The 24,017-nt window shown below is 43.6% G+C and overlaps 2 protein-coding genes across 2 annotated transcripts; both read right to left on the reverse strand.

The window, feature by feature from the left end:
- Positions 1 to 2,555: 2,555 nt before the first annotated feature.
- LOC133114323 (E3 ubiquitin/ISG15 ligase TRIM25-like) lies at positions 2,556 to 7,160 on the reverse strand. The gene is made up of 6 exons (XM_061223609.1): positions 6,570 to 7,160; positions 4,958 to 5,053; positions 4,500 to 4,733; positions 4,192 to 4,351; positions 3,526 to 3,576; positions 2,556 to 3,189 (listed from the first exon to the last, which is right to left on the reverse strand). Exons 1-6 carry the CDS (start codon positions 7,158 to 7,160, stop codon positions 2,663 to 2,665), a joined length of 1,659 nt encoding a protein of 552 aa, XP_061079593.1. The 3' UTR covers positions 2,556 to 2,662.
- Positions 7,161 to 13,846: 6,686 nt separating this feature from the next.
- LOC133114317 (E3 ubiquitin/ISG15 ligase TRIM25-like) lies at positions 13,847 to 18,596 on the reverse strand. The gene is made up of 6 exons (XM_061223604.1): positions 18,006 to 18,596; positions 16,154 to 16,249; positions 15,705 to 15,938; positions 15,406 to 15,556; positions 14,706 to 14,756; positions 13,847 to 14,376 (listed from the first exon to the last, which is right to left on the reverse strand). The coding sequence occupies exons 1-6, from the start codon at positions 18,594 to 18,596 to the stop codon at positions 13,847 to 13,849; spliced, it is 1,653 nt and encodes a 550-aa protein (XP_061079588.1).
- Positions 18,597 to 24,017: the final 5,421 nt, after the last annotated feature.

Below are 24,017 nucleotides of genomic sequence, written 5' to 3' on the forward strand. Positions count from 1 at the left end.
GGCGCTCATTCTTCATGCTAATTCAATGCATGTTTGACGTTCATAAAGAAAACATGAATTGTGATGTATTTGTGATTTACAACTGATTCCCCTGCATTGTTGTGTTTTCTGTTTATTCTATTGTACTCTGTTACTGTAAAATTGATTCTCAGCAAGTGAGATTGTTGTCCAGTCTCTTACAAGTGGTGCTTTACATATTTCAGTCTGAAATACTATCCTGAAGAAAGAGAGACTAATTTGAAGTTACTGGAACAAATGCTCTTCCAAAGAAAATGTTCCCTGTCAAAATGGCAGTTTCTCTAACCATTTTGACTGTCTTGATTTCAAACAATGATAAAGGGACTTTTAATTTTGTTTCACTATATGCATGAAATGTTTTGGCAAATGCTCCTATAAATGTTGTGGGAAATGGTCCAAAGCGATTGCGAAAAACTTGTAAGGAAAAAAACAAACAACATTGGCTACAGCTAAAGGCATTCAATTAGCAGCAATGTGATACATTTTCTCTCTGGCCCTCCATTGATTACAGTGCCTGCCAATCACCTTGCAGGACCTTCACGTGGCAGAGATGCAGCTCGCTTGAAGCTAGCACACTCCAGTGGTAACCAGAGGTATTGCAGTTTATTAAGCCTAAATCTCCCCATTGACATTAATTCAAACTATGACTTTACACTGGCAAATTTATGCTATTTTGAACAGTATGTTTAAATTGTAACATTTCTTCGCACTGCACTAATTACTCTCTTATGTCTCTTTTTTTTCTGAGCCGCACAGAAGGTATACAAATGTTTCATTCCTATTCACTCCTTCCTGTTGTGGTATGCAGTGTGCATGATCTGGTGCCTGTAGGAATCCATGGAAATGATAAGCTGAAGCTGTCTCCAGGTCTTGTTTATCTCGATGGACACTCCTCACTGTTTAACTCTGGGGAGTATACTACAAAGGAAGCTTAACATACCCAAGGTTTCTTAGCATTAGTTGGGTTAGCAAAACCAACAACTGCAACCAGCCTGAACCGGTATCACAAAAGTTTGCGATCAAATGGCTGAGTGACGACATGCTTTGTTAATTAAGCTTTCCCCATAAAAGTGGCAGTATCAGCAGAAATTAGCCAAGCCTACAACAGTACTGATCACTGATATGGAAGGATTTAATGACAGATACACAGACCAAGAAAGAATTATAATTTTAAAAAGGGCAGCTTGTGAACATTTGTTAGTTAATCCCAACAGTGGGCTCCAGAAGTATTGGCACCCTTGATGAAAAAGAAGAATCTTTATTATTTATGTCTGTTTTCATTAAATAATGACATTTCTTTCTGAAAACCATAGGTGCCAAAATTATGGCACCTATAGGTTCAGAAAAAAAATGGAAAAAACATGGAAACATGAGTAAATGTATTTTTGAGTAAATATGAATAAAAGTATATAGTTTGAACATAGCATATAGGTTATTGTCTGTGTTGTTTGTTATCCGCAGCCTTTGTTGTTAGTTTTTATCCAGGGTGCCAATAATTCAGGTATCCGTTTCCCTGTTCATTCTGTGAGCTTGTGTCACTACAATCGCTCCTCTCTCCTCCTTCCTCCTTCCTGGCAATACTCCCCCAACTTGGGCAGAGCTGGATAGGGTTCATCTGGTTTTCAAGTGGCCCGTCTCCTTCTTCAGTGCTTCATCCCAGCGCTAGCCCACCACGCCCCAGGAGTGCTTGATGGCAGAACCAGCATCCCAGAACCACAACTCCGCCCTCATCTCATTACATTACATTACATTACAAGGCATTTAGCAGACGCTCTCCTTCTCTTGAGCCCTCCATCTAATTTAAACAATAGGATATGAAATGTAGGCAAGTTTCTTTCACCATAGAAAACCCCCGTAGACAGTGGCTGAGTGAATTCAGTTTTTATTGAAGATTTTTATAAAGAATCAGAAATAACTTGCACAAAAAATATATAGGATACATGTTTTTGGAATTGTAATGATTAATCTAAAGGCACTTCCATTTTGTCCTGAAATCAGCTTCTTACAGTAAAGACAATAACCCCTCCCATTCAGGCCTTCCAACCCCACATTGGTACAAAGACACGTGAACATAAACTACAGAATGACTTTCTGTCAACAGAGTGATTATTACAAAGCATTATAGGTCTTGTGTGGAAGAAGCAGAAATAAAAGCAGAGAATCCCATTTTCCACACCCACATATTTCCTGTCTTATTCCAGCTTTATCTCTGTTCAGTTTCCAATCCATTATTTTTTATCTTTTTCTCCATGTCAGGATGGAGGACTGAATTGAAGGCCTCTTGCAGTCCATTGGGTTCATGAGCGATCAGAATTCGGCTCAGATTTTTATTAAACGGACTGTGCAGGTAATCTTTTTGACAGGAAAAGATGTTCCACCAGTTTTTCACTCTTTAATCATATTATAATCCCCATAATATACAATTTCCCAATTTACAATTTTGCTCAGAACTGTGTAAAATGTGCTCCTCTGACCCCAGTGTGGTAGAGGAGTAGAACTGTGTAAAATGTGCTTCTCTGATCCCAGTGTGTTAGAGGTGTAGAGGTGTGCCCCTCATCAGACCCTCAATCTTTTATGTTTTATTTACTTCTCCTCTCTTTCTCACTGCAGTGTTTTTCTCTCACTCTGGTTACAGCTGGTCTCATCAAAGATCACACAGTTTTACAGAACTTCCCATATAAACCCAGAACCCAGGATAGAGGGGCTGAGTGAATGTGGTCTGGACTCTGTGCAGGAGGGTCATTGTGTCAGAGACACTGTAGAAGGACAGAGTTCCTGCACTGTGATCCAGGTACACTCCTATTCTGGAGGAGGGGGGACCAGGGATTTCAGTGCAAACATTATTGTGCATGAAAAAGTATTTGGAGCCAGCAGGGTCCAAACTCCAGGACAGGTTATTATATCCCAGACCACAGTCATCACCCTGTCCTTCTTTCCTGCTGATGTGTTTATATGACATTGCTATCCAAACCCAATCCCCACTCCACTCAGCCTCCCAGTAACAGCGTCCAGACAGACCCTCTCTGCACAGGACTTGTGCCGTGCCATCAAATCTCTCTGGATGATCAGGATATGACTGGATCTCTCTCACATGGCTCACCACTCTGTTACCCTCAGACAGACGCAGGTTTTTATACGCTGTGTTGGGGTCCAGTGTGAGCTGAGAGGAATCTGATAGAGGAGAAAGTTTAGATTTAATAAGAGGACAGGTAAGGTCTGTCTATAATTCATTATTTTCTCCATACATACTATCAGTGTACAGCATGGTTAAATTTATTTTCCATCTCCACATTCGTGTGCAGTATGCATGTGTGTTCATGATTGTGTCAGAGGACATACACAATGATGGAATAGGAGAAGTTATGATAAATGTTTTTAATGAACGTGTCATGCCTTTCTACTTGTTTTAGGGAACATTTCAAGTGCAATACCTTATTAAATAGACTGTGTGTGTGTGTGTGTGTGTGTGTGTGTGGGTCAGCTCAGAGTTTCAGAGTGAGCACTCACACTGTAAGAAATCCTCTCTGGTCCTGGGCTCTGCAGTAGGGACGTTTTTCACTGCAGAGACAGAGTGAGAGAAAAATGCACTTCATTGGTTTTGTGTGGAATAAAAGCTGGTTAAAATACAGTACTGTGCAAGAGTCTTAGGCACCTGTATAAAATTCTGTACAGATAAGATTCTTTCAAAATAATTCAATGAACGGTCCTAAATAAACGTACTCTACATTTCACATTGCATTTTAGTAATTTGGCAGAATAGTTAAAAACTGAATCAAATCAATGTTTTTTGTGAGCACCCTTCGGCGTTAAAACTGCATCACTTCTCTGAGATAGCCAACGCTGTCCAGCAGTTCTATAAGACAATCAGCAGGGAGGTTGTTCCAAGCATGTTAGAGAACTTGCCACAGTTCTTATGCAGACTTTGATTGGCTCCTTGCTTCTGATCTCAGACAGCCTTGATCACGTTTTTATGTAAAAAGTAGTCAATTGCTTACAGTAACATGTTACTTTTTAAAATTAAATACAAAAAATATCTCTGTAAAATTAAATCTTTTGGAAAATGATTCTTTGGAAATCTCAAATGTGTTCTTTTATACATATCTATAATAAAGTCTTGGGTGCCTAAGACTTCTGCACAGTACTGTATATTTTGTTCATGAAAGTATTTTCAACCTGATTGAGAAATTTTGACCAGTTCCCCCTTGCATATGTCCTTCAGTCGCTCTTTCAGTTCAAAGACAGATTTCCTCACAGCCTCAAAAGACACATGTGGACTGACAGTGATGCTGGGTAAGACTCCAGGTCCAGGAGGGGCACAGAGAGACTGACAGCGCTACAGACAGACAGACGGACAGAGAACAGTCTCAATATTACATATTGCTGTGCAGATGCCAGGAGCCAATCTTTGTAAATGAGGAATACACATCACCAAGCATGTACAATGTACATAGTGCAGACTGTCAGAGAGCCAGTGATGTTACCTGGAGGAAATGGATGTGGTCCTCTGTGTGTGAAAGCTGCTCCAGCTCAGCATCTCTCCTCCTCAGCTCAGCAATCTCCTGCTCCAGTCGCTCCAGGAGTCCTTCAGCTTGACTCACTTCAGCCTTCTCCTGATCTCTGATCAGCTCTTTCACCTCAGAGCACCTTCTCTCAATAGAGCGGATCATCTCAGTAAAGATCCTCTCATTGTCATCCACTGCAGCCTGTGCAGAGCGCTGTTAGGAGACACAGAGAGAGAAGGCCTGTACATTTTAACTATGCCTTACACTCAGTTCTTATACCCCAGAGAACTTGTTCCCCACAGTGTGGCTCAGTCATATTGAGCCCCACAGGGCTGGAACATGGCCCAACACTGGGCTCCTCACTGACTGACTGGAGGAGAGCCCTGACTGAGCTCCAACATAGTCAGCTGTGGTGTTCTCCTCTGGTCAGTACCCACCTTGACTGACTGCACAGCCTGCCTCAGATCCTGCAGCTCCTTCACTCTCTCCTGGATTCTCTGCTGGAACTTACTCTGTGTTGCCCCCAGCTGCTTCTGTGGACACATTATTTTTATGTAACATGTTAACACATGTACAGGTACAGTATATCTTGTTTTCAACTACATTATCATATTCCAAATTAAACAAGACTATGACATGTTTCAACAGCACAGTGATGCAGTGTGTAGCATTGCCTCCACCACAGCAAAAAGTTATCGTGTTTGAATCCTAGACGATGGTCTTTCTGTTTTTAGTTCTCTTTTTGTCCACATGGATTTGCTCTTTGTACTCCGGTTTCCTCTCAGTCCAAAGACATGCAGGTTAGGCTAACTGGAGAGTCTAAACTACATTAGGTAGATAAATAAAAATAAATCCAGTCTGTCTCTCTCACTCTCTCACTCACTCACTCACAGTGTTGCATTGCATCAATGCCACTGTGTCCTTGTGTGTAGAATCTGATCTTTGGTCCATAGTGTTTACATTACATGTCCTGCATGTGACCTGTGTGCTTATATGTCCCTGTGGCTTGTATGGTGCAGAAGTGCACAGAGTAATTCAGGCAAAGTCGGCCTGGCAACAGACAGATACCAACATGGAACCCAGTGAAGTTATGATTACGTTGTATTTTTTCAGTCCTGTGCTTCAGTAACTGATGGTAAGACAGTGGAGAAGGGCTATCACTTAACCCTCCTATTATGTTTTGGGTCAATTTGAATCCATTTATTGTTTGACTCAAAAAAATCAGTTAATCTTGTTTCATATTGATACTACATATTGATTACAACATAATGCTATGCTAAATCCTGTACCGACGGTGCATACAATTGTGTTGCATGGGATTCTCTTGACCCTCTGAAACTATAAAATCTAAGGAATTATACAACCATTTTACAATTCATTATAAAATGTAAGAAACTATTGTAATCTCAGATTTCTTTGCCGATGATTCTGGTGGCACTTTCCCATACAGCTGCCAACCTTTCACTTACTGTAGTTTAGGCTCTAAAATATGATGTTTCTCACAGATTTTTCATATTCATGGATAAAAGGCTAGTCATTTCTGAAACAATAAGAAGGCGAAAACCAAAGTGGCAAAGTATTTCTATGCAATAATTGTGTGTTTATCTCAACTGTTGGTCTCAGTTAGACCCCAGACATAAAAACGGTCATAAAATCTAAACATAATTGGAGTGTTAATGTTTAATATTCAACCCTTGTGTTGTCTTCAGGGTCAAAAATGACCTGCCACTATGTTTAACAGCAGAGAAAACCCCCGCAAAGATATTTTTTCAACTTGAAATTTAATTACAAAGTTTGTGATGAGTTTGTGATGACAAAAGGCTTTTTTTCTTGCAAAATTCAATTAAGCTGCTTTATTTTAGGAGTTTAGTGAAGGCGGCTCATTTTTACCCTTAGGACAAGGGGAGGATACAGAATGATAAGACTACACAAGGGTTAAATGTAATATTTACGGCACTGATCTCTGCTAGCCCAGTTGGGAGAAGGCTTTGGATGCACAGCTGGAATCAGGAGTGGCGGAACAATGTTGTGTTTCAGTCCAGTCCTTACCTGTTTCTTTGTCCATTCTGCTGCAGCTGAGACTGTATCATGCCCTCTGTGATCATCCATCGTACACAGCAGACAGATACACTGCTGATCGGTACGACAGTAAACTTCCAGCAGTTTATCATGATGAGAGCAGATCTTCTCCTGCAGGTTTCCAGTGGCTTTGACCAGTTTGTGCTTCTTAAAGGCAGGAGATTCATAGTGAGGCTGGAGGTGAGTTTCACAGTAAGAGGCCAGACACCCCAGACAGGATTTAACGGCTTTGTGCTTTCTCCCAGTGCAGGAATCACACGCCACATCTCCAGGTCCAGCATAACAGTGAGCAGGAGGAACAGCTTGGAGTCCTGTCTTCTTCAGTTTCTCCACCACATCAGCCAGTATGGTGTTTTTTCTTAAAACAGGCCTTGGGAAGAAAGTCTCTCTGCACTGGGGACAGCTATTGGGGCCGGTATGATCATCCTGATCCCAGCAGCCCTTAATACAGCCCAAACAGTAACTATGTCCACAGGGAATAGCCACCGGATTCTTCAGTAGATCCAGACAGATCGAACAGCTGAACTGGTCTTGATCCAGAACACCTGTAGGCTGTGACATTTTACTGCTCAAATGGACAGAGATTAGTTTTAGTTCAAAATCTTTATGAGAAAGAACAGGAAATGTTTCCTGGTTCTGAGGAGAGCCACCACGCTATGACAGTAACCTTGCACTGCACACACTGATAGAGACAGCATTTAGTTTAGTTTCTCTGAAATAGCATGACAAAGAGAGCGGCTTGCTGGCAGTGCCAACAATTGCAGGAGGTGTGGTGTTGGACTGAGGCCAGCCTGAGCAGAGCAGAGACTCATATGATCTGTCTAGTTTGACCTGTTTCTGGCAGGAGGTTTGGTGATGGAGTTCAGCCACAGCAGGGCCACACAGACACCTTTCAAGGGGTATGTGCTTAAAGTGAGAGAAACACCAACCTAGAAAAATGGTTTTACGTCACCCTTATTTTATGGAATATATATTTACCAAAATTAATGATTGAAAATTAATGACAGCAATAGTAATGAAAATCAGCATTTCCCAAAGGATTTTTGGTAGTGGGAGATTTGAACCCTGTAGGGCGCCCCCCCTTACCCCTGTACTGATCTATTTAAAATGGAGTCACATTCCAATGTTGCAGTAAAATATGGCATCGCTATGTCAAATAAAATGGTCTTGATGGTGAATGAAAGTTAACATAACAAACAAGCGAAACATTTCTTGAGCAAACAAAGCAACAAAAAAAAGGTTGAACTTCAAATAGCTAAAATGGTTTAGTAGCAAGGCTCAGTTTACGAGAAGGAAGTGTTTACAGGAATCCGCGGACCACACCTACTGGTTAAGTAGGCACACCCCTGGACGGCATTACAAATCAGTCCAGTCCAGGATTTTAAAAGTGTGCTTCTGTCCAGAGTAGGTGTCTGAGACTGGGTAACCGTCACGTCATGAGAAAGAGAGCTGTGTGTCAGGCCAGAGGAAAGCGTTTCGATTTATTATGATCAATTTTGATCAATTTTTTATTCTTGTTTTTTATATTTTCCCAGAACATGTGAGGGGGACAGGCAAATATGTTTCGTTTATTTTTGCTCTCGCTCTCGCTCTCCTCCCTGCTCTGCCTTACAAAATAAAATGACGGTGCAATCCGGAACATTCATATCTCCCTGGGTCCTGCTCTTCAGTCCACCCAGGGGTGTGTTACAGCGTGTGACAGTTTTATAAACAGATTTGATTTGAGTTATTTTCTAGAAGGGGGCATTTCACCTACGGTACGTGAATATCTGGTCTCAACATTCAGCTTAAAACAGTATTGTTACCACTTAATGATTAACAATCAACAGCTTTAAATATATGCATATAATTGACCAAGAGTGTGTCTAGACATTAACATAGGATAATGACAAAAACAGGCCATTCAGCCCAGCAATGCTCGCCTTTTCCTACCACTAAAGCATACCTACTGCCCAAAGGCTTTGGCGTTGCAGCAAGTAAACCAACTTGGTGTAAGGCCTCAACATCAGAGAGGAGGAAAATGGTGGTCGAGGAGGTGCGCCGTCGGGAGGAGGCTGAAAAAAGCGTGAAGGCCGTCTCTCTTGCCAAGCAGGGACAATGGATGAGGTGGGAAGGCCTGGAGAGGAGAAAGCTCAGCTGGAGGGAGCTCTGGGAAATGGAGGCAAGCAACATCAGCTTCATCATCAGAGCTACCTATGATGTGCTCCCATCTCCAAAAAACCTCCACCAGTGATATAGCGAGGACCCAACCTGTGCTCTCTGCCCAACTCCAGCGACTCTCAAACACATCTTGACCAGTTGTAAGACCAGCCTCACACATGGCCGCTACACCTGGAGGCACAACCAGGTCCTTAAGAGTCTGGCAGCAGCTCTTGAGAGCAAGAGGAATACCACCAACTCCTTGCCCCTGAGAGCAACCAATTCCATCACGGCACCATCATTCATCCGAGAGGGACAGAAAAAGCCCAACCATCCCCCTACCAAACCAGAAGCTGGACAGCTAGCCATGGGCCGGGATTGGAAGATGCTAGTTGATATAGGCCAGCAACTGATCTTTCCACCTGAGATTGCAGCCACCACCCTTAGGCCAGACTTGGTACTCTGGTTCCCTTCACTGAAGTCTGTTTACATCACAGAGCTCACAGTCCCATGGGAGAATTCAACCGAAGAGGCCTTTGAGCGCAAGAAACTGCACTACACAGAACTGGCAGCAGGCGCTCAACAACGAGGATGGAATGCGAAAGTCTATCCGGTTGAAGTGGGATGCAGAGGTTTTGTGGCTTCTTCCACCATCAGGCTGCTGAAAGACCTTGGAATCCATGGACAGGCTCTGCGACAGACAAGTAGGTCAGTCTCTGAAGCGGCCGAAAGAAGCAGCCAGTGGATATGGATCAGGCTTGCTGGGCTCAAAGAACACCAACATTACCTGCTCACTAATCCCCCCCCACCCCACCCCCCACTAGAGAACCCAGGTCAGAACCCTCCAGGAGGAGAGTGAACAAGGTATGCGGTCAGCTTTAGGCTTGACTCAGGGAAGAGGACGCCCCCTGCCCTGCATAGTCCCGTGGGCTGCGCCATTTAAACAACCAGGCAATTCTCATGATTGGGCATGGGACACAAGCTCAGGCTTGATCACCCTGTAGCTGGCCACCTTTGATGAGGGTGTCTAGTGTTGACAGGCCGAAACACCCCCTGATTCAAAGGTACACTACTGAGGATGTGTCCCGAAATTTACATCCTTCCCATGTCTGAGATACAGCTCCCACGCCACTCTCAACATCAAGGCAAACCTCATATGAATACCATCCATTGGCACAACAGGCAGTTTACCATCACGTCCCGTGTTTCATGATTCTAGCACGTTATCAAGTCTGTTCTTGAAAATCCCCAGTGTTTCTGCCTCCACGACATGTCCTGGCAAGCTATTCCACATGTCACCCTCTGTGTGAAAACGGAACTTATCCTTTGCTAATGTCTATTTATGTCCCTTGTTCTGCTCCCTTTCCTCATAAGTTTTATCTTTTATATGCATTAAGTGCATAATTTTAACCAGGTTTGCTGGACTTTCCTCTAGACGCGGTAACGTTTGATTTGAAATTGCTCATTTGAAAAGCAGAGGTTAGGGCTTGAGCTAGTTTGTTTGTCTCTATTGCTGTTAATCACTTATACTGGTTGCATACCTGTAGAGTGATTGAATGTTTGTCTTAAATAGCAGTGGAATTTGTCAGTAGATTAGCTTTGATTTCATATTGCTTGTGAGCAATTGTAGGCGATTTAAATAGGCGTGTCAAAGCGACGCTTCGTCCCAGTTTGTGATGTTATGTTTCACTCCATCCCAATCTGCTCTCTCCCTCGAAGCCACCCCCTGCAACGTGGGCCTCCACGGTGTCGGAACCCCTCAAACCTCAGCTACCCCCAGCTGACTTTGCTGTCACAGGGGGACTATGGATCTGCCAGTCTGCCACTCGCCACATGCCTTCCTCCAGTCCCTACAATTCCTCGCCCTAACGGAGACCTGGACAACACCGCCACTCCCGCTGCCCTCTCATCCTCCTTCTCCTTCTCGCACACTCCCCGGCCTTCCGGCCGTGGTGGTGGTACTGGTCTTTTAATTTCCCCCTCATGGAAATTCTCTGTTCTCCCCCTCTCTGACCTGTCCATATCCACTTTTGAATTCTATTCTGTTGCAGTATCCTACCCTACTAACCTTTTCATTGCAGTTATCTATCGTCCTCCACGGCCCCTGGGAAACTTCCTTGATGAGCTAGACACCCTTCCCAGCTCCTTCCCTGAGAATGGCACCCCACTGATTCTCCTTGGAGACTTCAACATCCAACTTGAAGCCTCCCAGGCTGCTGCCTTCCTACCGCTAATCCACTCCTTCGGCCTCTCCCTGCAACACTCTCCTCCAACCCACAAGGCGGGCAATGTCCTAGACCTTGTCTTTGTGAGGAACTGCTCATGCTCCGATTTCACGGTTACCCCTCTGCATACATCTGATCACCACTTCATCTCAGTCTCCCTCCCTCTTCCTCCCCATCCTCCTCCCCCTCCTCCCACCCACACTTCCTCAGCCCGCCGTAACCTCCACTCCCTCTCACCCTCTTCCTTTGCCTCCACTGTCACCGCCTCACTCCCCCCTCTCGAATCCTTCTCCAAACTCCCCACTGACTCTGCATCTGCCTTTCATCTCTCTCCTCCGCCTTTGACTCTCTCTGTCCCCCTGTCTCAAAGCCACCTTGCACATCCCCTCCCAGTCCTTGGATATCTGACACCCTCCATACCTCCAGGACCAGCCTCCGCGCAACGGAGAGGAAGTGGTGAAAATCCAGAGACCCTTCAGACCTCACAATTTACCAGTCTCTCCTGGCGGCATTCTCTTCCGCTGTCACTGCTGCCAAACAAAGCAAAATACTATCAGACACAAATTCAGAACTCCGCTTCTAACCCCCGGAAACTGTTCTCTATTTTCTCCTCTCTCCTCAATGCACCGCCTCCTCCACCTCAGTCCTCCTTCGCTGCTGATGACTTTGCTGATTTTTTTGATCCATCCTAGAACCACAACTCCGCCCCTCATCTCGTTACATTACATTACATTACAAGACATTTAGCAGATGCTCTTATCCAGAGCGACGTACAATGAAGTGCAGATCAAACACAGGAACAAGTGTGAAGAGGACCCGCCCCTTCTCTTAGCTCCACCCCTCATCAGCGCCGCCCCTCCTCACTAATGCCCTGCTTGGCTCTTCCATGGATCCTCCCTCTTCAGCCAGATCCAATGGGACACCACTTCCTCTTGCTGGGTGACATCAGCCACAAGCTTCTTTCCTTCTGCTGGCTCTCCAGCGTGAGGGGCTGGTGTGAGTCACTCGTGTGCCTGTGCTGGCCTCTCTTCCCAGGGCACTGTGAGCTCCATGAGCTGTTTCACGCTTCTCGACCAGACGATGTCTGGACTGAGGCTTGAGTTGGTCATTTCCTCCACACATTTTAGTTGCCTCTTGTGATCCGCCTGCATCTCCCAGTCAGCTGCTGTGTAGAGCTCTTCAAAGTCTTTAGTGCCCTCTCCCCTGTTCTGAGAAACTTTTTTAAAACACATTTATCAATGCAGTACATATTCTGCATGAAAGCAAAGTTTGTTAAACCATCTGGATTACTTTTTCAACACACTGTACCTGTCCCACTACTTCAGCCAATCCACCTATTTTAAAGATCTGTGAGTCAATCCAACACTGCCAACAAGCTCCCTGTATCTCTGTGACCTCATTCTCTATAGTGGGTGTGGCCAAATAAAAACTGACTGACCATGTTCCTGACTGAGTGAGTCATACGCTCACTCAAATGTGTCAGTGATTCTGGAGTCCCAGAAGAACCCCTGGTTGTTTCAGTTTGTCTCATGTACAGGAGCATTTATCAACATATCCACCAGAGGGCGGCAGTGAGCTGCATACTAAGAACAGCCTTCCCTGTCCTGAGATCCATCCATCCATCCATTATCTTAACCCGCTTATCCTGAACAGGGTCGCAGGGGGGCTGGAGCCTATCCCAGCATACATTGGGCGAAAGGCAGGAATACACCCTGGACAGGTCGCCAGTCCATCGCAGGGCACACACACCATTCACTCACACACTCATACCTATGGGCAATTTAGACTCTCCAATCAGCCTAACCTGCATGTCTTTGGACTGTGGGAGGAAACCGGAGTACCCGGAGGAAACCCACGCAAACACGGGGAGAACATGCAAACTCCGCACAGAGAGGCCCCGGCCGACGGGGATTCGAACCCAGGACCTCCTTGCTGTGAGGCGGCAGTGCTACCCACTGCACCATCCGTGCCGCCTCTGTCCTGAGATGTCTATACATTTTAGATCTGCTGTTGACACAGTTATTTTTTTGACAACACAAATAAATTTAATTTTGTTCCAAAACACTGCTGGAGCTCCCCTCCTCACTGCCTACCACTGTGGGTCCTCCAGAGGGCTCCTTGGCACTCCTGTTTTGCCCTCTTTCGCTGCTATACTTAAACAGTAATCTCTCCTTCTCTTGAGCCCTCCACCAAATTTAAAGATGAGGAAATCAAATGTAGGCTAGTTCCATTCACCATAGAAAACCCCTGTAGACAGTGGCTTCATGAATTCAGTTTTTATTGAAGATTTTAATGAAGAATGAGAAAAAAATATAGGATACATGTTTTTGGAATTGTAATGATTAATCTAAAGGCACTTCCATTTTGTAGTGAAATCAGCTTCTTACAGTAAAGACAATAACCCCTCCCATTCAGGCCAGCCAGCCCCACATTGGTCCAAAGACACGTGAACATAAACTACAGAATGACTTTCTGTCAACAGTGTGATTATTACAAAGCATTTTAAGTCCTGTGTGGAAGGAGTAGAAATGAAAATAGCTTTATTGCTGATCAGTTTCCAATCCCTTATTTATAGTTTTATCTTTTTCTCAGGATGGAGGACTGAATTGAAGGCCTCTTGCAGTCCACTGGGTTAATGAGTGTTCAGTTTTCTCAGACAAGAGCCCCCCAAACTGCTTAGATTCTCCAGTACTGTAAAATCTGCTTCTCTGACCCCAGTGTGGTTGAGGTGTAGAACTGTGTAAAATGTGTTCCTCTGACCCCAGTGTGGTAGAGGTGTAGAGATGTGCCCCTCATCAGACCCTAAATCTTTTAAGACGTATTTACTTCTCCTCTCTTTCTCACTGCAGTGTTTTTCTCTCACTCTGGTTACAGCTGGTCTCATCAAAGATCACACAGTTTTACAGAACTTCCCAAATAAACCCAGAACCCAGGATAGAGGGGCTGAGTGAATGTGGTCTGGACTCTGTGCAGGAGGGATATTGTGTCAGAGACGCTGTAGAAGGACAGAGTTCCTGCACTGTGATCCAGGTACACTCCTATTCTGGAGGAGGAGGGGAGAACAGGGATTAAAGTGCTGACATTATTGTGCCTGAAAAAGTATTTGGAGCCAGCGGGGTCCAAACTCCAGGACAGGTTATTATATCCCAGACCACAGTCAACACCCTCTCCTTTTTTCCTGCTGATGTGTTTATATGACATTGCTATACAAACCCCACACCCACTCCACTCAGCCTCCCAGTAACAGCGTCCAGACAGACCCTCTCTGCACAGGACTTGAGCCCTGCCATCAAATCTCTCTGGATGATCAGGATATGACTGGATCTCTCTCACAGAGGTCACCACTCTGTTACCCTCAGACAGACGGAGGTTTTGATTCACTGTGTTGGGGTCCAGTGTGAGCTGAGAGGAATCTGATAGAGGAGAAGACAGGTAAGGTCTGTTTATAATTCATTATTTTCTCCATACATACTATCAGTGTACGGCATGATTTAATTCATTTTCCTTCTCCACATGTGTGTACAGTATGCATGTGTGTTCATGATTGTTTCAGAGGATATACGCAATGCTGGAATACGAGAAGTTATGATAAATGTTTTTAATGAAAGTGTCATGCTTTTCTACTTGTCTTAGGGTACATTTTAAGTGCAATACCTTATTAAATAGACCGTTTGTGTGTGTGTGTGTGTGTGTGTGTGTGTGTTTCTGTGTGTCAGCTCAGAGTTTCAGAGTGAGCACTCACACTGTAAGAAATCCTCTCTGGTCCTGGGCTCTACAGTAGGGACATTTTTCACTGCAGAGACAGAGTGAGACGAAAATGCACTTCATTGGTTTTGTGTGGAATAAAAGCCGGTTAAAATACAGTACTGTGCAAAAGTCTTAGGCACCTGTATAACATTCTGTACAGATAAGATTCTTTCAAAATAATTCAATGAATGGTCCTAAATAAACGTACTATACATTCAACATTACATTTTAGTAATTTGGCAGAATAGTTCAAAACTGAATCAAATCAATATTTTTTGCGACCACCCTTTGGCGTTAAAACTGCATCACTTCTCTGAGACAGCCAATGCTGTCCTGCAGTTCTATAAGACAATCACCAAGGAGGTTGTTCCAAGCATGTTGGAGAACTTGCCACAGTTCTTCTGCAGACTTTGATTGGCTCCTTGCTTCTGATCTCAAACAGTCTTGATCAAGTTTTTATGTAAAAAGTAGTCAATTGCTTACAGTAACATGTTACTTTTTAAAATTAAATACAAAAATGTCTCTTTAAAATGAAATTGTTTGGAAAATGATTATTTGGAAATCTCAAATGTGTTCTTTTATACTAACACACACAAAAAAATTAACATAACATAAATTAACATATAAGATATCTATAGTAAAGTCTAGGGTGCCCTAAGACTACTGTATATTTTGCTTATTCAATTTTTTTCAACCTGATTCAGGAATTTTGACCAGTTCCCCCTCCTCCAGTCGCTCTTTCAGTTCAGAGACAGATTTCCTCACAGCCTCAAAAGACAAATGTGGACTGACAGTGATGCTGGGTAAATCTCCAGGTCCAGGAGGGGCACAGAGAGACTGACAGCTCTACAGACAGACAGACGGACAGAGAACAGTCTCAATATTACATATTGCTGTGCAGATGCCAGGAGACAATCTTTGTAAATGAGGAACACACATCACCAAGTATGTACAATGTACATAGTGCAGACTGTCAGAGAGCCAGTGATGTTACCTGGAGGAAATGGATGTAGTCCTCTGTGTGTGAAAGCTGCTCCAGCTCAGCATCTCTCCTCCTCAGCTCAGCAATCTCTTGCTCCAGTCGCTCCAGGAGTCCTTCAGCCCGACTCACTTCAGCCTTCTCCTGATCTCTGATCAGCTCTTTCACCTCAGAGCACCTTCTCTCAATGGAGCGGATCATCTCAGTAAAGATCCTCTCATTGTCGTCCACTGCAGCCTGTGCAGAGCGCTGTTAGGAGACACAGAGAGAGAAGGCCTGTACATTTTAACTAGGCCTCACACTCACCCCTTATAGGGACCCCAGAATGGTGTGGTCCAGTGAGATTGGGCCCCAGAGGACTGGAACATGGCCCAACACTGGGGTCCTCACTGGCTGACTGGAGGAGAGCCCTGACTGAGCTCCAACATAGTCAGCTGTGGTGTTCTCCTATGGTCAGTACCCACCTTGACTGACTGCACAGCCTGCCTGAGATCCTGCAGCTCCTTCTCTCTCTCCTGGATTCTCTGCTGGAACTTACTCTGTGTTACCCCCAGCTGCTTCTGTGGACACATTATTTTTATGTAACATGTTAACAAGGTACAGTATATCCTGTTTAAAAATTTTCACATTCGGAATTAAACAAGACAATGATATGTTTGAACAGCACACTGATGCAATGTGCAGCTTTGTCCCCACTAGAGAATTTGTGTTTGAATCCGAGATGATGGTCTTTCTGTTTTTAGTTCCCTTTTTGTCCACATGGATTTCCTCTTTGTACTCTGGTTTCCTCTCAGTCCAAAGACATGCAGGTTAGGCTAACTGGAGTCTAAACTACATTAAGTAGATAAATAAAAATAAATCCAGTCTGTCTCTCTCACTCTCTCACTCACTCATGTAGCTGAGTGGTGCATTGCATCAATGCCACTGTGTCCTTGTGTGTAGAATCTGATCTTCGGTCCATAGTGTTTACATTACACGTCCTGCATGTGACCTGTGTGCTTATATGTCCCTGCAACTTGTATGGTGCTGAAGTGCACAGAGTAATTCAGGCAAGGTCGGCCTGGCAACAGACAGATACCAGCATGGAACCCAGTGAAGTTATGAACTCTGCAACAGTAACTGATGTTCAGACAGTGGAGAAGGGCTGTCACTTAACCCTCCTATTATGTCTGGGATCAATTTGAACCCTTAAAAATCAGTTAATCTTGTTTCATATTGATACTCTATGATTTTTCAACTTTCCAATTTGGTGAGATTAAATGATGAACATACTGCGATGCTAAATCCTGTCCCAATGTTGCATATCAATGTGTGGGCTTCTCTTGACCCATAGTCTCCTGACTAACATAGACCCCCAAATGTTAGAAATTATACAACCATTTTTATTTTTATCTCAGATTCTGGTGGCACTTTCACATGCAGATGCCAAACTTTCACTTACTGTACCGTAGGCTCTATAATGAGATGTGTCTCACAGATTTTTCATATTTATGGATAAAAGGCTAGCAATTTTGGAAACAATATGAACGTGACAACCAAAGTGGCAAACTATTTCTATTACAATAATTGTGTGTTTATCTCAACTGTTGGTCTCATTTTAACCCCAGACATAAAAGCGGTCAAAAGATCTTAACATTAAAGGAGTGTTAATGTTTAATATATCACTCTTGGGTTGTCTTCAGGGTCAAAAATGACCCGCCACAATGATCTTTTTTCAACTTGAAATTTGATGATGCAGTTTGTGATGAGTTACAAGATTTTTCTTCATGCAAAATAGATTTGGGGTTTTAAATTCAATTAAGCTGCTTTAATTTAAGAGTTTAGAGAAGTTGGATCATTTTTTACCCTTAGGACAAGGGGAAAATACAGAATGCTTAGACTACACAAGGGTTAAATGCAATATTTACTGCACTGATCTCTGCTATCCCAGTTGAGAGAAGGCTTTGGATGCACAGCTGGAATCTTGAGCGGTGGAACCAGGTTGTGCACTCTTTCAGTGACTCCCAGTGGTGGCACATTTTTAGAATGAGAAGGGGAATATCTGTGCCATCATCTTTCCTGGTGCCATTCCCAACAAATCACTCCTTTACACTAGTGTGAGTGAACTAGCTGCTCCAGCTGTGTGAGGAGTGACAACAGAGCTGACTTGGATTAACTTCCTGTTTACTGCTTTATGACTGTGGACTTCAAACCTAAAAATCTCTGCATTACTCAGAGTTTTCAGAAAAATGTAAAAAGGTAATTCAGAAAAACATTCAACATATTCCATAAAATACAATTTATATTGGAATTATGTGTCAGAGCTCCAGTCCTTACCTGTTTCTCTGTCCATTCTGCTGCAGCTGAGACTGTATCATGGCCTCTGTGTTCATCCATCGTACACAGCAGACAGATACACTGCTGATCGGTACGACAATAAACTTCCAGCAGTTTGTCATGATGAGAGCAGATCTTCTCCTGCAGGTTTCCAGTGGCTTTGACCAGTTTGTGCTTCTTAAAGGCAAGAGATTTATAGTGAGGCTGGAGGTGAGTTTCACAGAAAGAGGCCAGACACACCAGACAGGATTTAATGGCTTTGTGCTTTCTCCCAGTGCAGGAATCACACGCCACGTCTCCAGGTCCAGCATAGCAGTGAGCAGGAGGAACAGCTTGGAGTCCTGTCTTCTTCAGTTTCTCCACCACATCAGCCAGTATGGTGTTTTTTCTTAAAACAGGCCTTGGGAAGAAAGTCTCTCTGCACTGGGGACAGCTGAAGACAGCAGTATGATCATCCTGATTCCAGCAGCCCTTAATACAGCCCAAACAGTAACTATGTCCACAGGGAATAGTCGCCGGATTCTTCAGTAGATCCAGACAGATTGAACAGCTGAACTGGTCTTGATCCACTGAGATACTGGCCTCAGCCATTCTGCCTCTCATTCGGAAAGAGACAAGAGTTGAGTTTCTTTTTCTCTGAAACTGCGTGACAGAGAGAGGGGGAATTATTCCCTGGTCCTGCGCACAGCGGGTGTGGTGTTGGACTGAGGCCAGGCCGAGCAGAGCAGTGAGTGTAGAGAGAGCAGACTTTCAGTAAGTCATCAAACACACAATCTCCCAAGTGCAGTGAAGTTAGTTTTGTGTTTGATTTTCGATTTTCAGACTTCAATAGCCCTTCAATGAAACGGGCCACAGTGCACAAAATAACTTTTTCGGAATCAGAGGAGCTCAGAGAACGCAGCACAGCACTTTGTTTGATCTTTTATTGCACATTTAAGATTACAAAACATTTAACATTACAAAACAAAAAAAGGTGGTTGTCAAATAACAATGTTAAGAGCTTTCTAACCACAGCACCCAGAGTGCTGAAATAATACCTAATCAGGAGGGCATGAACATCCGGGCACAACTCCTGTATCCCTCCAGGAGTTCAAGTTAGATTTTTTAGTATTTACAGTGCATCCGGAAAGTATTCGCAGCGCTTCACTTTCCCCACATTTTGTTATGTTACAGCCTTATTCCAAAATGGAATAAATTCATTTTTTTCCTCAAAATTCTACACACAACACCCCATAATGACAACATGAAAGAAGTTATTTTGAAATTTTTGCAAATTTATTAAAAATAAAAACCTAAGAAATCACATGTACATATGTATTCACAGCCTTTGCCATGAAGCTCAAAATTGAGCTCAGGTGCATCCTGTTTCCACTGATCAACCTTGAGATGTTTCTACAGCTTAATTGGAGTCTACCTGTGGTAAATTCAGTTGATTGGACATGATTTGGAAAGGCACACACCTGTCTATATAAGGTCCCACAGTTGACAGTGCATGTCGGAGCACAAACCAAGCATGAAGTCAAAGGAATTGTCTGTAGACCTGCGAGACAGGATTGTCTCGAGGCACAAATCTGGGGAAGGGTACAGAAACATTTCTGCTGCTTTGAAGGTCCCAATGAGCACAGTGGCCTCCATCATCTGTAAATGGAAGAAGTTTGGAACCACCAGGACTCTTCCTAGAGCTGGCCGCCCGTCTAAACTGAGCAATCGGGGGAGAAGGGCCTTAGACAGGGAGGTGACCAAGAACCCGATCGTCACTCTGTCAGAGCTCCAGTGTTCCTCTGTGGAGAGTGGAGAACCTTCCAGAAGGACAACTATCTCTGCAGCAATCCACCAATCAGGCCTGTATGGTAGAGTGGCCTGACGGAAGCCACTCCTTAGTAAAAGGCACATGGCAGCCCACCTGAAGGACTCTCAGACCATGAGAAACAAAATTCTCTGGTCTGATGAGACAAAGATCAAACTCTTTGGTGTGAATGCCAGGCGTCATGTTTGGAGGAAACCAGGCACCGCTCATCACCTGGCCAATACCATCCCTACAGTGAAGCATGGTGGTGGCAGCATCTCTTGACCTCAGACTGGGGTGACGGTTCATCTTTCAGCAGGACAACGACCCTTAGCACACAGCCAAGATATCAAAGGAGTGGCTTCAGGTCAACTCTGTGATTGTCCTTGAGTGGCCCAGCCAGAGCCCAGACTTGAATCCGATTGAACATCTCTGGAGAGATCTGAAAATGGCTGTGCACCGACGCTCCCCATCCAACCTGATGGAGCTTGAGAGGTGCTGCAAAGAGGAATGGGCGAAACTGCCCAAAGATAGGTGTGCCAAGCTTGTGGCATCATATTCAAAAAGAGTGAGGCTGTAATTGCTGCCAAAGGTGCATCAACAAAGTATTGAGCAAAGGCTGTGAATACTTATGTACATGTGATTTATTTTTTATTTTTTATTTTTTATAAATTTGCAAAAATGTCAAAAAAACTTCTTTCATGTTGTCATTATGGGGTGTTGTGTGTAGAATTTTGAGGAAAAAAAAGAATTTATTCCATTTTGGAATATGGCTGTAAAATAACAAAATGTGGGAAAAGTGAAGCGCTGTGAATACTCTTGTACATTATTATGTTAATATTTCAATAGCATCCAGGTCACATGACCTATTAACTCCAGACCAATGGAGCTCCATATTCATTCGACTATCAATCCTTAAAATTGCTATTATTTTCAATGGAAAAATTATGTTTTCTTTTTAAATAGCTTCCAGGTCACATGACCCACAGACTCAAAACCAATATGGATCCTTCAATAGATCCAGACAAATTGGACGGCACAACTGGGCTTGATCCATAAGACCTGCAGCCTGTGACATTTTACTGCTCAAATGGACAGAGTTTAGTTTCAGAACAGAATGGTGTATAGTTTCTCCAAATATTTTTGAGAAAGAAGGGAAGATGGTTCTGTTCTGAGCAGTCCCGCCTAGATACTAACCTTATTTTAATCAACACACAGGGACAGGGACTGAGTTTAGTTTAGTTTCTGTGAAACGGCATGACATGACAGATGTCCAACAGTTGCAGGAGGTGTAGTGAGCAGAGGCTGAGCAGAGTAGAGTCAAGCCATGATACGACAGTTACCCTTTACTGCACACATTGACAGAGACAGCGTTTAGTTTTGTTTCTGTGGTATGGTCAGGAGAAGGCCACAAAACAGAGGAAGAGCCAGAAGAGGCACATGGTCTCCCGTGAAATGAGGGCCACCATTGTGGACCATGTGATCAACCATAGTTTTACAATGGCAGAGGGCTGGTTGATGATGTGGGCCGGTCAGTGTCTTCAATTATACAAACATTCAGAAGAGAAAACTGGCGCTCATTCTTCATGCTATTTCAATGCATGTTTGACGTTCACAAAGAAAACACAAACTGTGAAGTATTGGTGATTTACAACTGATTCTCCTGCATTGTTGTGTTTTCTGTTTACTGTATTGCACACTGTCACTGTAAAATTGATTCTCAACAAGTGAGATTGTTGTCCAGTCTCTTACAAGAGGTGTTTTACATATTTCAGTGTGAAAAATTGTACAGAAGGGAGAGAGACTAATTTGAAGTTACTGGAACAAATGCTCTTCGAAAGAAAATGAAAAAGATTTCGAGTGAGGGACGCATTTTTGGTGGTGAACCATAACATTTCACTGTATGCATGAAATGGTTTAACAAATGCTGCTATAAATGTTGTGGGAAATGGGCCAAAGCGATTGAGAAAAACTTTAAAGGAAAAAAACAATTAACATTGGCTACAGCTAAAGGCATTCAATTAGCAACAATGTGATTGATTTTCTCCCTGGCCCTCCATTGATTACAGTGCCTGCCAATCACCTTGCAGGATCTTCACATGGCAGAGATGCAGCTCTCTTGAAGCTAGCACACTCCAGTGGTTACCAGAGGTATTGCAGTTTATTAAGTCTAAATCTCCCCATTGACATTAATTCAAACTATGACTTTACCCTGGCAAATTTATGCTATTTTGGACGGTACGTTTAAATTGTAAAATTTCTTTGCACTGAACGAATTACTCTCTAATTACTTTTTTTTTCTGAGCCACACAGAAGGTATACAAATGTTTTATTCCTATTCACTCCTTCCTGTTGTGGTCTGCAGTGTGCATGATCTGGTGCCCGTAGGAATCCATGGAAATGATAAGCTGAAGTTGTCTCCAGGTGTTGTATATCTTGGTGGACACTCCTCACTGTTTAACTCTGGGGAGTGTACTACAAAGGAAGCTTAACATACCCAAGGTTTCTTAGCATTAGCTGGGTTCGCAAAACCAACAACTGCAACCAGCCTGAACCGGTATCACAAAAGTTTGCGATCAAATGGCTAAGTGACGACACGCTTTGTTAATTAAGCTTTCCCCATAAAAGTGGCATTATCAGCAAAAATTAGCCAAGCCTACAACAGAACTGATCACTGATATGGAAAGATTTAATCACAGATACAAAGACCATTAAACAATTATAATTAAAAAAAGGGCAGCTTGTGTATATTTGTTAGTTAATCCCAACAGTGGGCTCCAGAATTATTGGCACCCTTGATATTATTATGTATGTTTTCATGAAGTTTCTTTCTGAAAACCATAGGTGGCAACATTATTGGTTTAATACCCTCTGTAAACACCCGTGCTTAACATGATAGCCATGACACTTTTCCTATAATTTCTGATATGGTTAGAAAACACATTTGGCGGGATTTTTGAAAATTCCACAAGAAATAACTTCTAATCACAGAAATAATAATAATTGTTCGGGGTGCCAATAATTTTGGCACCTATAGGTTCAGAAAAAAAATAGATTACGTAAAAAAAAACATGGAAACATGAGTAAATGTATTTTTGTGTAAATCTAAATAAAAGTATAGTTTTTATCAAGGGTGCCAATAATTCAGGTATCCGTTTCCCTGTTCATTCTGTGAGCTTGTGCCACTACAATCGCTCCTCTCTCCTCCTTCCTCCTTCCTGGCAATACTCCCCCAACTTGGGCAGAGCTGGATAGGGTTCATCTGGTTTTCAAGTGGCCAGTCTCCTTCTTCAGTGCTTCATCCCAGCGCTAGCCCACCACACCCCAGGAGTGCTTGATGGCAGAACCAGCATCCCAGAACCACAACTCCGCCCTCATCTCATTACATTACATTACATTACAAGGCATTTAGCAGACGCTCTTATCCAGAGCGACGTACAATGAAGTGCAGATCAAACACAGGAACAAGTGTGAAGAGGACCCGCCCCTCCTCTTAGCTCCACCCCTCATCTCAGCCCCGCCCCTCATCAGCCCCGCCCCTCCTCACTAATGCCCTGCTTGGCTCTTCCATGGATCCTCCCTCTTCAGCCAGATCCAATGGGACACCACTTCCGCTTGCTGGGTGACATCAGCCACAAGCTTCTTTCCTTCTGCTGGCTCTCCAGGGTGAGGGGCTGGTGTGAGTCACTTGTGTGCCTGTGCTGGCCTCTCTTCCCAGGGCACTGTGAGCTCCATGAGCTGTTTCACGCCTCTCGACCAGACCATGTCTGGACTGAGGCTTGTGTTGGTCATTTCCTCCAGACATTTTAGTTGCCTCTTGTGATCCACCTGCATCTCCCAGTCAGCTGCTGTGTAGAGCTCTTCAAAGTTTTTGGTGCACTCTCCCTTGTTCTGAGAAACTTTTTTTTAAATGTATTTATCAATGCAGTACATATTCTGCATAAGATTATTAAACCATCTGGATTACTTTTTCAACAAACTGTACCTGTCCCACTACTTCAGCCAATCCACCTATTTTAAGGATCTGTGAGTCAATCCAACAATGCCAACCAGCTCCCTGTATCTCTGTGACCTCATTCTCTATAGTGGGTGTGGCCAAATAAAAACTGACTGACCATGTTCCTGACTGAGTGAGTCATACGCTCACTCAAATGTGTCAGTGATTCTGGAGTCCCAGAAGCACCCCTGGTTGTTTCAGTTTGTCTCATGTACAGGAGCATTTATCA

This window comes from Conger conger, chromosome 16 (assembly GCF_963514075.1).
Source record: "Conger conger chromosome 16, fConCon1.1, whole genome shotgun sequence".
In the NCBI taxonomy this organism is placed as follows: Eukaryota; Metazoa; Chordata; class Actinopteri; order Anguilliformes; family Congridae; genus Conger; species Conger conger.